The sequence below is a fragment of the Schistocerca serialis genome, chromosome 2, assembly GCF_023864345.2.
Source record: "Schistocerca serialis cubense isolate TAMUIC-IGC-003099 chromosome 2, iqSchSeri2.2, whole genome shotgun sequence".
Lineage (NCBI taxonomy): Eukaryota > Metazoa > Arthropoda > Insecta > Orthoptera > Acrididae > Schistocerca > Schistocerca serialis.
In genome coordinates, this window is record NC_064639.1 from 867,083,190 (window position 1) to 867,095,884 (window position 12,695).

Below are 12,695 nucleotides of genomic sequence, written 5' to 3' on the forward strand. Positions count from 1 at the left end.
CATTATTTTGCTTGTTCAGCACCACTGAAATTTGTTAAGGGATGTGTAAATTGTAAAGTTCACTAACTGCACTACGAATTTTGCAGCATGACATTCTGACACAGACAGTTGGAAAAGGAAATATTTGGCACTGGTAAGTATGTTTCAGTGGATGAGGTGTTTCATAAATTATGCTGACACAAAACTTCTGAGCTGTTTGGTGAGGCCTTTCTCTTTACCACTATGTTGACAAAGTTCGAAGCCGAAAATTGCATTTGAAGCGAGTTCTCAAATTTCGTAGCACTATTACAGATAAGGAGATATCTTTCATGGAATTGTGGTGGGAGAGGAGACACAAATAAGAGAGCAATCCAGACAACGTATTTATTTTCATTCTTCAAGCAAATCAAAAACGTTTACGCACACCTTCCCAATGAAAAGTGTGGCCCTACTTTAAGTGCAGAAAAAGGCTGTAATTCAGCACTGTCCTTCTCAATGGTCAACGTTCATCCATAATGAAGTAGTGACGGAAAGTTTCAAAGAGGAGCTGCCAGATCACCTGTTCTACACTGACTCCCAGACTAGAGCACGCAGTGATTGTCAACATTTTTATGCTATGAAAGACTGACCATGATAGTAATTCTTACAACACAAATGTGTAAGTGTGTGTGTGTGTGTGTGTGTGGGGGGGGGGGGGGGGGGGGGGGGGGGGGGGGGGCGCGCGCGCGCGCGTGTACTCAATGTCGATGACAGTACTGTCCTATAAACAAGTAGCTTATGGCTGCACACTGCCATGAGCAATATCTGTTTACTGATGTGGGTACCTTCTGTGAAAACATCATGGCTAAAACCACATCAAGATATTAATGTCTTAAGGGCCATCCCATGCCACATGGTCTAATTTCAGAAAAGTTGCTGTATGAACATCACAGGTTTTGCTGAATTTTGTGTGAACATTTGCACATTTCCAGCAAACATTGGTAAAGTTCTGATTTCATCAGTTTAATACTTGCAGAGATGTACCGAACAACAATTGGACATGACAGATTCCTACTCACCACATAGAGGATGCATTGAGTTGCAGACAGCATAATGAAAAAGACTGCCAAAATACATAGGTTGGAACTTAAATAGTGGCAACACTGCTGTGGAGACACTATGCAATGGAATCTACTATTGTTGCTAATAGCACTCATTGTTGACATACCTAACTTACCTCCGAGCAAATGGACTCGCCCGTCCCACGTCACCGGTGTGCACACAATCGGTGTAAACACAGTCACTTGTGAGCGAGCAGTCTAATGTAATGGTGTCACTACATTTTCGAAACAGGAGCAACGAAGTTGGATCAAGATTGAATGTGTCAGAGGTCGTACAGCACGACAGTGTCATCAAGGTCTTCAAGAGGCGTACGGGGAATCAGCAATGCCGGACAGAACAGTGGCACGTTGGGTAAAAGCTTTCAACGAAGGTCAGCAAACTGTGGCAGACATGCATTGGGCAGGATGCCCTAGCATCTCTGAAGAAGAAGTGCATGCTGTTGCCACATTAGTGGACAGTGATCGACACCATACGATTCGTGAGCTCGCCCACGAAACCGGATTAGCGCATATGACTGTGATTCGCATACTGAAGGAACGCCTGAGCATGCGAAATATTGCATCATGGGGGGTTCCGCATGACTTGATGGAAAGGCAGGAATGAATGCATTACGATGCTGCTCAGATGCACTTGGAGCGCTATGAGTGTGAAGGAGAGGCTTTCTTACGCCGTATCGTAACACTGGATGAGAGATGGGCCACTTTGTACAAGCCGAAACTGAAATGCCAATCCATCGAATGGCATCATTATGGGTCGTCGCGAAAGTCGAAAGTGCGTCAAAGCCCCAGTATGGCGATTCTCGTGTACGACTGTGATAATGTTATCCTAACGCATTACATTCCTCGACGGCAGACTGTCAATGCACAGTATTACAGTTCGTTTCTGGAGTATCACCTGCGACCAGCTTTGCTAAAGAAGTGGCGACACTTTCTGCACAACCCACCCATCATTTTGCATGACAATGCGTGGGCACATACAGCACAAGCTGTGGCTGCCCTGTTTGGTCAGTGGGACTGGAAAGTACTGTACCATCCACCATCCTTCCCGGACTTAAGTCCTCGTTACTTTGATTTGATTCCAAAGATGAAAGATTCGCTTCAGAACTGTTCCAGATTCGACAGGCAGTGGACCGCTCCATCAACTGAACAGGCTCTGCTAATGGTATATTATGCCTTCCACATTCCTGGCAACGGATTCTACACAACGCTGGTTACTATTTTGAAGGACAGTGACAGGTGCAAACATATAACTCTTTCATATCGGTTGTGAATAAATAGTTGCCACTGTTTAAGTTCCAACCCTAGTATTAAGGCTTTCGGACAAAGTCCTTCTTCTGCAGTAGAAAACGCGCACACATTCACACAAGTACAACTCGCATACAGATGGCCACTGTCTCAGAGCGCTGGAGTTGGACTGTGACTGTGTCTGACAAAGTAGCTATCTTTCGGTCCTGAAATGAGAAATGTCCTTCCCACTATCCACCCCACCTATCCCAGATGGGTATTCTGCCACCCACTGAATGTAAGCAATATCCTTGTCTACAGCTACTCCAATTCTGCTCCAAATGCCTCGCTGCAAGAGCCCATATCCCTGCAACAGATCCATAAAAAAGACCTGTCCCATACATCCTCCAACTACCACCTACTCAGTCCTGTCACAGGCATCCCCCTCCCTATCATAGGCAGGGCCACCTGTGAAATTAGCGAACTAAGTTGCAACCACAGTGCAGATTTCTACATGGGCCTGACACCTAACAAGCTGTCTGGCCGCAGGAATTGTCACTGCCAAACTATGGCCAAGAGACAACTGGACAACCCAGTTGCTAAACGCAACACCTAACATGATGCGCTTCACTTTAATGACTGCTTCGCAGCCTGTGCAGTCAGGATTCCTACTACCAACATCTGCTTTTCTGAACTATGCATATGGAAACTCATATCCTGTGCCATGAGACAGTGGCCATGTTTGTGTGTGTGTGTGTGTGTGTGTGTGTGTGTGTGTGTAGGTGGAAGGGTGGGCGGGGGGGGGGGGGTGGGGGTGGGGGGGTGGGGGGGGGGGGGGAGATGCCGTGCATGTCTTTTCGACTGCCGAAGAAGGGCTTTATACGAAAGCTTTAATATTTTAGCAGTCTTCATCTTTGTGCTGTCTACAACTCAACACCTTCTCTATGTGGTGAGTTGCAATCCATCCTTTCCATGCTGTTGTTGTTCCATCCAGGACTTTCCATTATTAGAGATATACCGGTAGTCATTTGTCTGATCCTGTAGCGCAGCTTCCAACAGTGCCTGCCCCCCTCTCCTACCCTCCTCCACCACACCCGAGTTATCTGCAACTTTGAGGCCCAACATTTCCAGCAATATTTTCTTGGAAAAAAAAAAAAACTAAGCAATATTGTACAACTTGTTGCCTTTTCTTACATGGAACAGTAAAACAGATTTAATGAGCAATTTTCATGCAGATAATACGAATCTCAGTCAACCTGGAGGGGTGGGGCTGACCGCTTGAAAAACTAATACGAAATTTAGCTTTTTATATCTATGGAAGTGAGTGCAGAATAACCCTGACACTTTTCTTGTGATAATTGAGCAACACCAGGTCTTTGAATATAAAATTTGATTCTCCTATTGGTTTCCAATAGTTTACAAATTAGGGGTAAAGCTCAAACTCTTCTAAACCACCTTTTAAACTAGATTTTGTTTTGCAGTGTGAGCATATAAGGGTCTAAAACATGACAACTATGTAAAGGCGCAGTGAAAAATACAACCATATTCTGCTGGTACTGAAATTAAAACTGGCTTTTTTAAATGTTCTATAGCAGTTTCATACTCTCTGGAGACGGTAATATAAAACATCCTGATGAACAGGAAGTGAGTTTGAGTCAGAAGAACTTGAGAAAGTACAAAAACAATGAATGTATTTTGTCATGACTCTTGACATATTTCAACCAGTTTTTCTGCTGTAATAACTGCATAATTAAACTAGTTATAAACTCGAAGGCACTGAAGGTCATAGTAGTAAAAGTGTTGCAGAACAGCTGCAACACACATTCTATAAGCTGCTTTCAAGAGCAATCTGACAGATTTTTTTAAAAATTTTATTATTATTTTTTTTAACGTATTCATATTAATGAGAATTTTGAATGGCTTTTTGTTTAGCATATTTTCTGTTTGCATAGTAAACTGATGAAAAATAGTATAAATGAACAATATTATGGAAAGGTTAGATTGCTAATTACTGTAAAGATGACACATGGAGTTACGGACAGGTAACAATGAAAAGACTTACATATAAGCTTTCAGCCAAAGCCTTCTTCAGAAAAATGGAAAAAAACAAAACCACACACACACACACACACACACACACACACACACACACACACACACAATCCAGCACATCTCACACACACGATTCCTAGATCCAACCAGTCTGGCCGGAAGTAGCAGCCAAGTGCATGTGAGGTGTGGTTGCTTGTGTGAATGTATGTGCTTTTCTCTTTTTTTGAAGAATGCTCTGGCCGAAAGCTTATATGTAACAGTTTGAAAGTATATAAATGTGTTGTTAAGGTCCATGGTGGCTTAATCAGTAATGGAAAATTAGCGTCCCCACCACCATGGGGGTCATGCCTGAAGCTGTGCAATGGAAGCTGTTGTGGGTTTCTTTACCACAGGATTCCAATCCTGACAAGGGTTTGTTTCCACAGTGTCTCAAGCCAGATGATAAGTTTCTTTTGGTATACGAGACCAAAGCTAGAAGAACTTTTTTTTGGGACCTTCAGCTTTTGTTTACTCTGAGCTATCCAATTGTTTTTAGAGGTTTCAGTAATTAGCTGTTGGATGTCACAAGGAAAACTCTACTGCCAGCAGACACTGGCAATTATGGAGCTCTAATAACTGCCATAATATGCTGTTCTGGAACACAGCACTTTTCACTCAGTGATGGCCAATAAAATGGATTTGCTGGGCCATATGGATGCATAATACTTATTAAAGCAGCATCCTGCTCTGTGGAAGCCTTACATAAGTTTCCAATTCACTACACTTTCTTATAATGTATGCAGCATATTGTTGTGATTGGAGGTCCAATGTTGTGTACTTTTCACTGTCACTAATTTTGGCCAGACAAGAGGATGCATCATTTGAAATTCTGCTAACCTAATTGTTGTTTCATCACTTGAAGAAGGAAAAAAGAACATTATATTTTGCAGTGCCTGCTAAAGTATGCCCATGTTTGAACCTCTCTTCTAGTGACACTTTATTTTCTTCAATTTCTTCTTTGCCAGCGAAAGAAAATTTAATTGCATTAATTCTTTCAGTGCAGAAGTGAAACAAATATATAGGTGTAAGGGTCCGATTGTTAATTGGCCCTTGAGAGCTTGTTCTGGCTGTTAATCACTTTGCTGTACCTCCAATCCCATCAGTGACTTTCTATGGCTTGTGCAAAACACTACATTCTGTCATCTTTCATGAATGCACAAACTGAGAATGTTATTGAAAGTTTTGCACTAGGTGATGTAGCCATCACTAAAGTTATGGATTTGGGAAATCTGAGCATACTATGATGTTATGTATTTCATCAGCTCCTTGACAAAAACCATGAACAATAATTGTTCCATGTCACAGACAATGGAAAAACCACAAAGATTCCACCTTCTAGTTGTGAGGAAAATAGACGAGAAATGGACGGAATGATGATCAACTAGTTCCCCGTAGGAACGTTGCACTGCATCCTGAACAACAAATGAATAATTTTCAGCAAGACATTTGGATAAGCTTATTTTCCTTTAGATCAAATTGAAAGGCTTTAAGACACGGTTCAAACTAAGGCAATATGATATGTGATACAATATGAAATGCGACAAATGATACAACCCGCATTGGCGGAGCTCACAGAAACACATTGGAAGTGATATAACTGGTTCACACTGGAACGAGAGTTATAAAACATCGATACATGTCTCTATCACCTCGCCTGGTGCAACATGGCATGCTCGTTGCTCCACCCAACTTTTATCATATGATAACGGGGATGGAAATTTCGCCGGCCGGAGTGGCCGAGCGGTTAAAGGCGCTACAGTCTGGAACCGCACTACCGCTACGGTCGCAGGTTCAAATCCTGCCTCGGGCATGGATGTGTGTGATGTCCTTAGGTTAGTTAGGTTTAAGTAGTTCTAAGTTATAGGGGACTTATGACCACAGCAGTTGAGTCCCATAGTGCTCAGAGCCATTTGAACCATTTTTGATGGAAATTTCAAGTTGTCAGATGTACCAAAAGGAAAACTGTTTCACATAAATAAAACTAAACTATGTCCATCTCTGTAGTTAGTTTTTCAGTTAAACTTTCACTTCTAGCACCAAAAATTAAAAACCACTGTTTTGGGTCTTGTGCGCATTCCTCACAATGCAATCTTCCTCATTCTATTTTGAGGATTAGGTGTGATATATAGCCTGGTATTACAGCTTGATAATGAACTGGTTTTCTTTACGCTATTGCCGATAGTTGTTGTGATATTAGGGTAACACCGTTCGAAGAAGATCTTTTTAATCAATTTGCAAAAAAGCTCTTTTCTATGGGATTGCACAATGACATTGTACTTTGTTTTTTAGCCTTACATACTTGCGTTTGCAAAACCAAATCTCATTTTAGGTGGTTTAGAATAAGGTTTTTCTAATGAAAATGGTTTAGAAGTTTTCGCAGAAAATACGTTTTTATAAAAGTGGGCTGAAACTATCTGTATTTGATGTTTTTACAAAAATTGTCAGCTTTTCCCCAATTTGTGAACTTTTTGGCAAGCAGGAGGAAAAGTTGCCAAAAACTCAGAGGTACAATATCGAAAGCTGTGTTACAGAAAAATATAATAAAATAAAAACAAGTGACTATATCTCTGCAAGTATTGAAGAAAGATTGTGAAACTTTGCCAATGTTCACTGGGAACATGTAGTAATACTCACAAAAAATTTCATCAAAATAGACTAGGGTTGTGTGGGAACTTCTAGAGCACTTGGCGTGGAATGACTCTTAATCACTCTTTAATTACATGGGTAAGAAGCATGATGGTGCACACACTTACTCAAAATTAAGGGTACTTACTTTTCAAGCACTATTTTATTTTGCAATCTAGGGCACACTGAAAAAAAAAAAAAAAGACTAGAATAAAAGAAATATCAAACAGCTCTGTTTATGAAACTACCATATCTAGTTTGTCCTGCCAATCCTCCTTTTAGACAATTTAAACTTTTTTGGCTCATTGGATCACCAAAGAAAAGTATTCTTGTTTACCTGCTGTTGCTTTGGCTGGGATGATGACTGCTGTTGCTGCGGCTGATGTCCTTGTTGTGACTGCTGATGTAATGGTTGTTGTGGTAATTGCTGCTGCAGTTGCTGTGCTTGTTGCTGCTGTTGAGCTTGATGAGGTGACTGTTGTGTCTGCTGCTGCTGCTGGCCCTGCGGTTGTTGTGGGTGTGTTTGGTGTGAGTGACACATTTGTTCCGCATGTATTGGTTGCTGTTGCTGATGTTGTGGAACATGCTGCTGAAGTGTTTGTGTCTGCTGTTGCTGCTGGTGGTGAGGCTGGTGTGATTGCTGTGGGGCCTGCTGATGTGACTGCTGTTGCTGGTGCATCTGGGAAGTCTGCTGTTGGTGGCCTTGGGGCAGAGACGCTGCTGGAGGTGGCTGGGATGGTGGAGGTGGTTGGTGTGCTTGCCTCTGCTGTGAAGCCTGATGGTGTAAGTGCAATTGCTGCTGCTGTTGTTGATTCTGAAGCTGTGGTGATGGGGTCTGGTGTTGCTGCTGTGACTGATGCACTTGTGGCTGTAGAGGGTGATGTTGGATGTGCTGGTTTTGTTGGTGCTGCTGGTGTTGTGGTGGAGCTGGATGTGGCTGTTGCTGCGGCTGCTGCTGCTGGTGTTGTTGTTGTTGTTGTTGCTGCTGCTGCTGCTGCTGCTGAGTTTGCTGCAACTGTTGCTGTTGTAATTGCTGAGAGATATGTAAGGCAATTGCCTGTTGCTGGGCTACTAACTGTTCACTGTGTGGCTGTGTGACTGAATTAGTGTTTACCAACTGAAGGTCACACTGCACCTGTAAACAACCAATTTGTTTAAAACACTGGAGGGAATGGGTTAGATCTGGTAGGAAGCATCAAAACCATTCTTTTATTTTATATGACAAATTATATGGATGAAAAGAGACACTAAAAATAATGTTAAAAGATGCAAATATTTATTTCTTATGCTCATTTTCAATAGTACTGTAAGCATGACACAGTGCTTTATTCTCTGTATGACACTTGGTAATTTTCCACGGTACAAGTCTACATAACTTGTGAGGTGGTAGGAATCTAGAAATGAGTTCTGAAGATTGGTGGCAATGTGACAAAATCACAAGTAGTCGTAGTTACTAGCTTGCCACCTAAGCTCTTGATGATTACTCAGTTGTTCCTCTTTTGTCCCCATAGTTTTCTTCCCTCCCAACAGTACCATACGAGTCAGCCTGCATAGGAAATAACACTAATATATACTTTCTTTGCGGTGTTCAGCTACAATCATGGTGGTGAAAAAATATTTCATTGCCCATATTTGGCCAGAATGTGGAAGAAAACAAAGACCATGACATTAGACAAAAACCAGAATCACAGATTGGGCAAGGAATTTGACGTGTGCATATCAAGGGTTCTTCCTAGAATTTGCCTTAAGTAATTATGGGAAATCGGTGAAAATATAAATTTGGCATGGGTGCCTGGGATCTGAATTATTGTCCTCCTGAATACGAGTCTTGTATCTTAATTGTTGGGTCAATGGCCTCTAAGAAGTGGAAGAGAGGTGGTAGTGTAAAATTCCTGATCAGTAGACATTTCTTTGAAGTCCTGAGCTACTTCCAAACCTCTCTGTAGTGTGTTATGAAGTGACAGAATGTGGCACCGATGATCGTGATTCAATTGATGTAAGTACACTGACTGCCTCAACGCTGTTCAAGGGAACTAGGTTACGTGCCAGCAGCAGATTTCACCATCCCCTTAATCTGACTCTCAGTAACAACTCAAAACCACAACACTACATTACACAGGTACTTCTCACTGTCACCTACGTGCAACAAGTTACAATACACACATCTCAACTCCTCTCCGCTCCCCTTTCATCGCCCCCCCCCCCCCCCCCCCAATACACTGGGCACTTCGCCTGGTAGCCCTGTCCTGCCACCTCTATTTCCTGTGCTCCACCAAACAGATTCCACTTCTCCTCTGTTCCCTGCTATCCCTGCCCCTTTCCCGACCTGCTCCTGATTCTTACATCAGTTTCACACATTCCTGTTGCATTCTGGCCACAGTAGCCGGAGATAGCGGTTGTGTGTGTGTCGCGTGTGCTTGCTTGTGTGAATGCGTGTGCCTTTTTCTTTTCTGTAGAAGTCTTTCGCCGACAGCTTATACATAACAGTCTTTTTGTCATGCCTGTCACCAACTCAATGTCTCATCTTTACAGTGAGTACCAATCCATCCTTTTCATAACATTGAAGTGACATATTTTTTCCCCACATACAAGGCTGAATACATGGGAGAAAAAGTGCTTACTCTACCATGATATATTTGCTTCATGTCATACAGTGATGAGCACAAATACAGATGTAGTGTCAAGAAGACCAATCTGTTACCAAGAAAGTATATCAAGATTAAATGTGTGGCAGGTTGAAGACCAGGTAGCGACGCAACAATTCTGATAAGTGTGTATAACTTTTTTACATCAAAGTTATTAAATATGCCGCAATACTGTGGAAGGATATGATGATGATCACCTCTGAGTCTTTTACACAGCAAACAAAGACACAGAGAGGTGAGAATCACTAAGATCAGGTAAGAAGCCTGCCATTGGCGGAAAACCAGAGAGGCAAATTCTAACAGGAACTTTTAATGTTGTTCAATAAACTCTTATACTGCTATAGTTATGATTAAGTACGAGTTTAATATTTAATTTTAAACAAAGAAAGTAAATTTAAAATTTTCAAGATAATCTGAACCATACAAGAATCTAAAATATCATTGTAAACAAGTAGGGTGAAAGATGACAAATGAGAGTGTTCCCTGGTGGTGGCAGAAATGGTGGAAGAGATGTGAGAGTGTGTCCTATGTGAGTCACAAGCATAACACTGCGAGGCTCAGAAGCAACTACGTAAGAGGGCGGGACAGCCAGTACGGGCTCCACAATGCGGCTCGATGACAGAGCATGCGACCCCAGCTCCACCTGGTGCTGCCATAAGAGGTAACACTTACACTGCTGTTTTTGAGACTCCATCAAGAATTACAGGCTGAATCAGCTCTTATTATCTACACTGCCCGAATACTAGTCTCAAGAGTGAAGATGGCTACCACTCACTGTTGCACCTAAAGGAAGGGATTGCCCAGTATTGTGAAAGGACCCATGTAGATTCAAAGACTTGTCGAAGAACATTTTGTTAGTTGACTTAACACTGTAGTGATGGTTCAAAATTGCTTTTGCATTTCTGCTGATAATATATCATTCAGAAGAAATATTTGAACTAGTGACTTTTTTTATCTCCGTCCTCAAATTACTGAAATTTTACATTAAAAACTTTCTTCCTAAACATTAAATGGGGAACAATATTAGAGTAGGCAAGGAGCTACCCGACACCAACTCACCAAAACTGGAGTTATGTAGACATCACAAACAAATGAACTTTCTGACTATCTAGAATTGTGAAAGAAGAACTGCATATCACAAACTTAACTGACTTAAATACCTCTCCCCCGATTAATTCTGTCACCGCTGTGGCTTGTTGCTGGAGTGATAAATATTAATTTCTTGCAGTAGTATTTCAACAGTAAAATTACTAAGAACTTTTACATTTTCTTTCATTTCATCCAGGTACATGTGGCCTCAGGTTCTTCCACGAAGTTGAGGACAATCTTTCAGCATTATTGTCCAGTGCATTGTGTTCAGAGCTCAGGCTGATTTAAAGTAGAGGTATTAACATAAAAATATTTACTTGGTGACAAGGCCACCATAACTGAATGTAGTGCATGGTGTATTAGACGACGTAATTTAAAAACATTACTATGTATATGCCTACTATAAAACGTTACTTATTTTGCTTTTGCAGATCCTTTATGTTTCCAAAAAATCAATCACTAAACCAAGAATACGAAATGGTTCAAGATTGACTTCCTACAAAAAGAGCAAACAAAACACTGAATGCATGTACTGTAGTGTAGGGAAACTCATTACAGCCAAAGGATTCTTTTGCAGTATCACTCTGTGAACTGTAACAATATCATGAGAAGGAAAATTGCCACTCACCATATAGCAGAGATGCTGAGCCGCACATAGGCATAACAAAAAGACAATGGCCTTCGTCCCCCCCCCCCCCCCCCACACACACACACAGACTACTGCAGTCTCAGGCAACTGGTGAGTTGCGCGTGCGTGTGTGTGTGTGTGTGTGTGTGTGTGTGTGTGTGTGTGTGCGCGCGTGCGTATGTGTGTCTATTGTTGACGAATTTGAGAAAGTCTTTTTGTTGTGCCTATCTGCAACCCCGCATCTCCGCTATATGGTGAGTAGCAACTTTCCTTTTCATAATATTGTTACATTCCAACCTGGATTTTCCATTGTATGTATATTGTAACAATTTTAATTAATTCTACCATTAAAACAAGTTGACGACTTCATATATCTTGAAAGTACAACAAACTGAAGAAACAATTAGGAAGTCGATGGGAGAGGGTGCAAACAGTAGTATTTCTGAGAAGTGTCAGGAGCTTGGTGTGGACGTCCCATATAAGATCATGGAAATTATGTACCTAATTTACTATGTGCCTGTCTTGACCCACATTTCTGAAACCTGGACAATGAAGAAATGGGGTTTAAGCAAGATAAAGGCATGTGAAATGAAACTGCACCCACAAGAGAGGCAGCAACAAGGATGGGAAGAATAAGAAATGAAGAGATCAAGGATATGGTAAAGGATATACCTTTACAGGAGCGAATAGGATCAGAAAGACTTAAGTGAAATGCGCGAACTGAGGCTTCTAGGCAGAAGATCAATGTATATTTGGCTTAAGAGGAGTGGTGGAGAGGAAATGATTGGTATAAACTGATGTCCACATGGCTTCTGCTGCTGCTGCTGCTGCTGCTGGATACAGAAAATGGAAGGGCTAATGTTCAAAACATACCTGGCAAGCAGCTGGAAACTCTCCTTGATAGTGCTGTTTACTCAAAACTGTTCTCCATTAGCTTTCACTTCTAACAGCAGCCATCATATTATATATAAAAAAACTGATCATGAATTGATGCTTTTCAATCAGTTGGGTGATACCCAGATATATACTTCTAAACATATTGGAGAAATGATAGAGGCCAATGGTTACAACAATTTCTTTCATGTTTCAACTATCAGGTGAAACTTCCACATAAGGCAAATTAATAAAATCCTCAACTCATACAAATCTGTTTATCAGAGACAGAGTGAGCAATGGTAGTAGCAGCATTGGTTGAAGTAACGCATGCCAGAGGGATTATACAACCCCCCTCCCAATCTTGCTCCTCTGCCAGAGCAGAAGGTGGAGAATGGGGGCTATTGGTCTGCTGAAAGATTAAAAACAAACTCACACTTC

The 12,695-nt window shown here is 41.5% G+C and overlaps 1 protein-coding gene across 10 annotated transcripts in view; it reads right to left on the reverse strand.

The window, feature by feature from the left end:
- LOC126458183 (zinc finger protein 665-like) overlaps positions 1 to 12,695 on the reverse strand; it is a 200,734-nt gene that overhangs the window by 106,771 nt on the left and 81,268 nt on the right. For all 10 annotated transcript variants that reach the window (XM_050095053.1, XM_050095051.1, XM_050095052.1 and 7 more), the window contains one exon: positions 7,357 to 8,154. In XM_050095053.1, the coding sequence (XP_049951010.1) occupies positions 7,357 to 8,154 (798 nt within the window). The remainder of the gene's footprint in view (positions 1 to 7,356; positions 8,155 to 12,695) is intronic.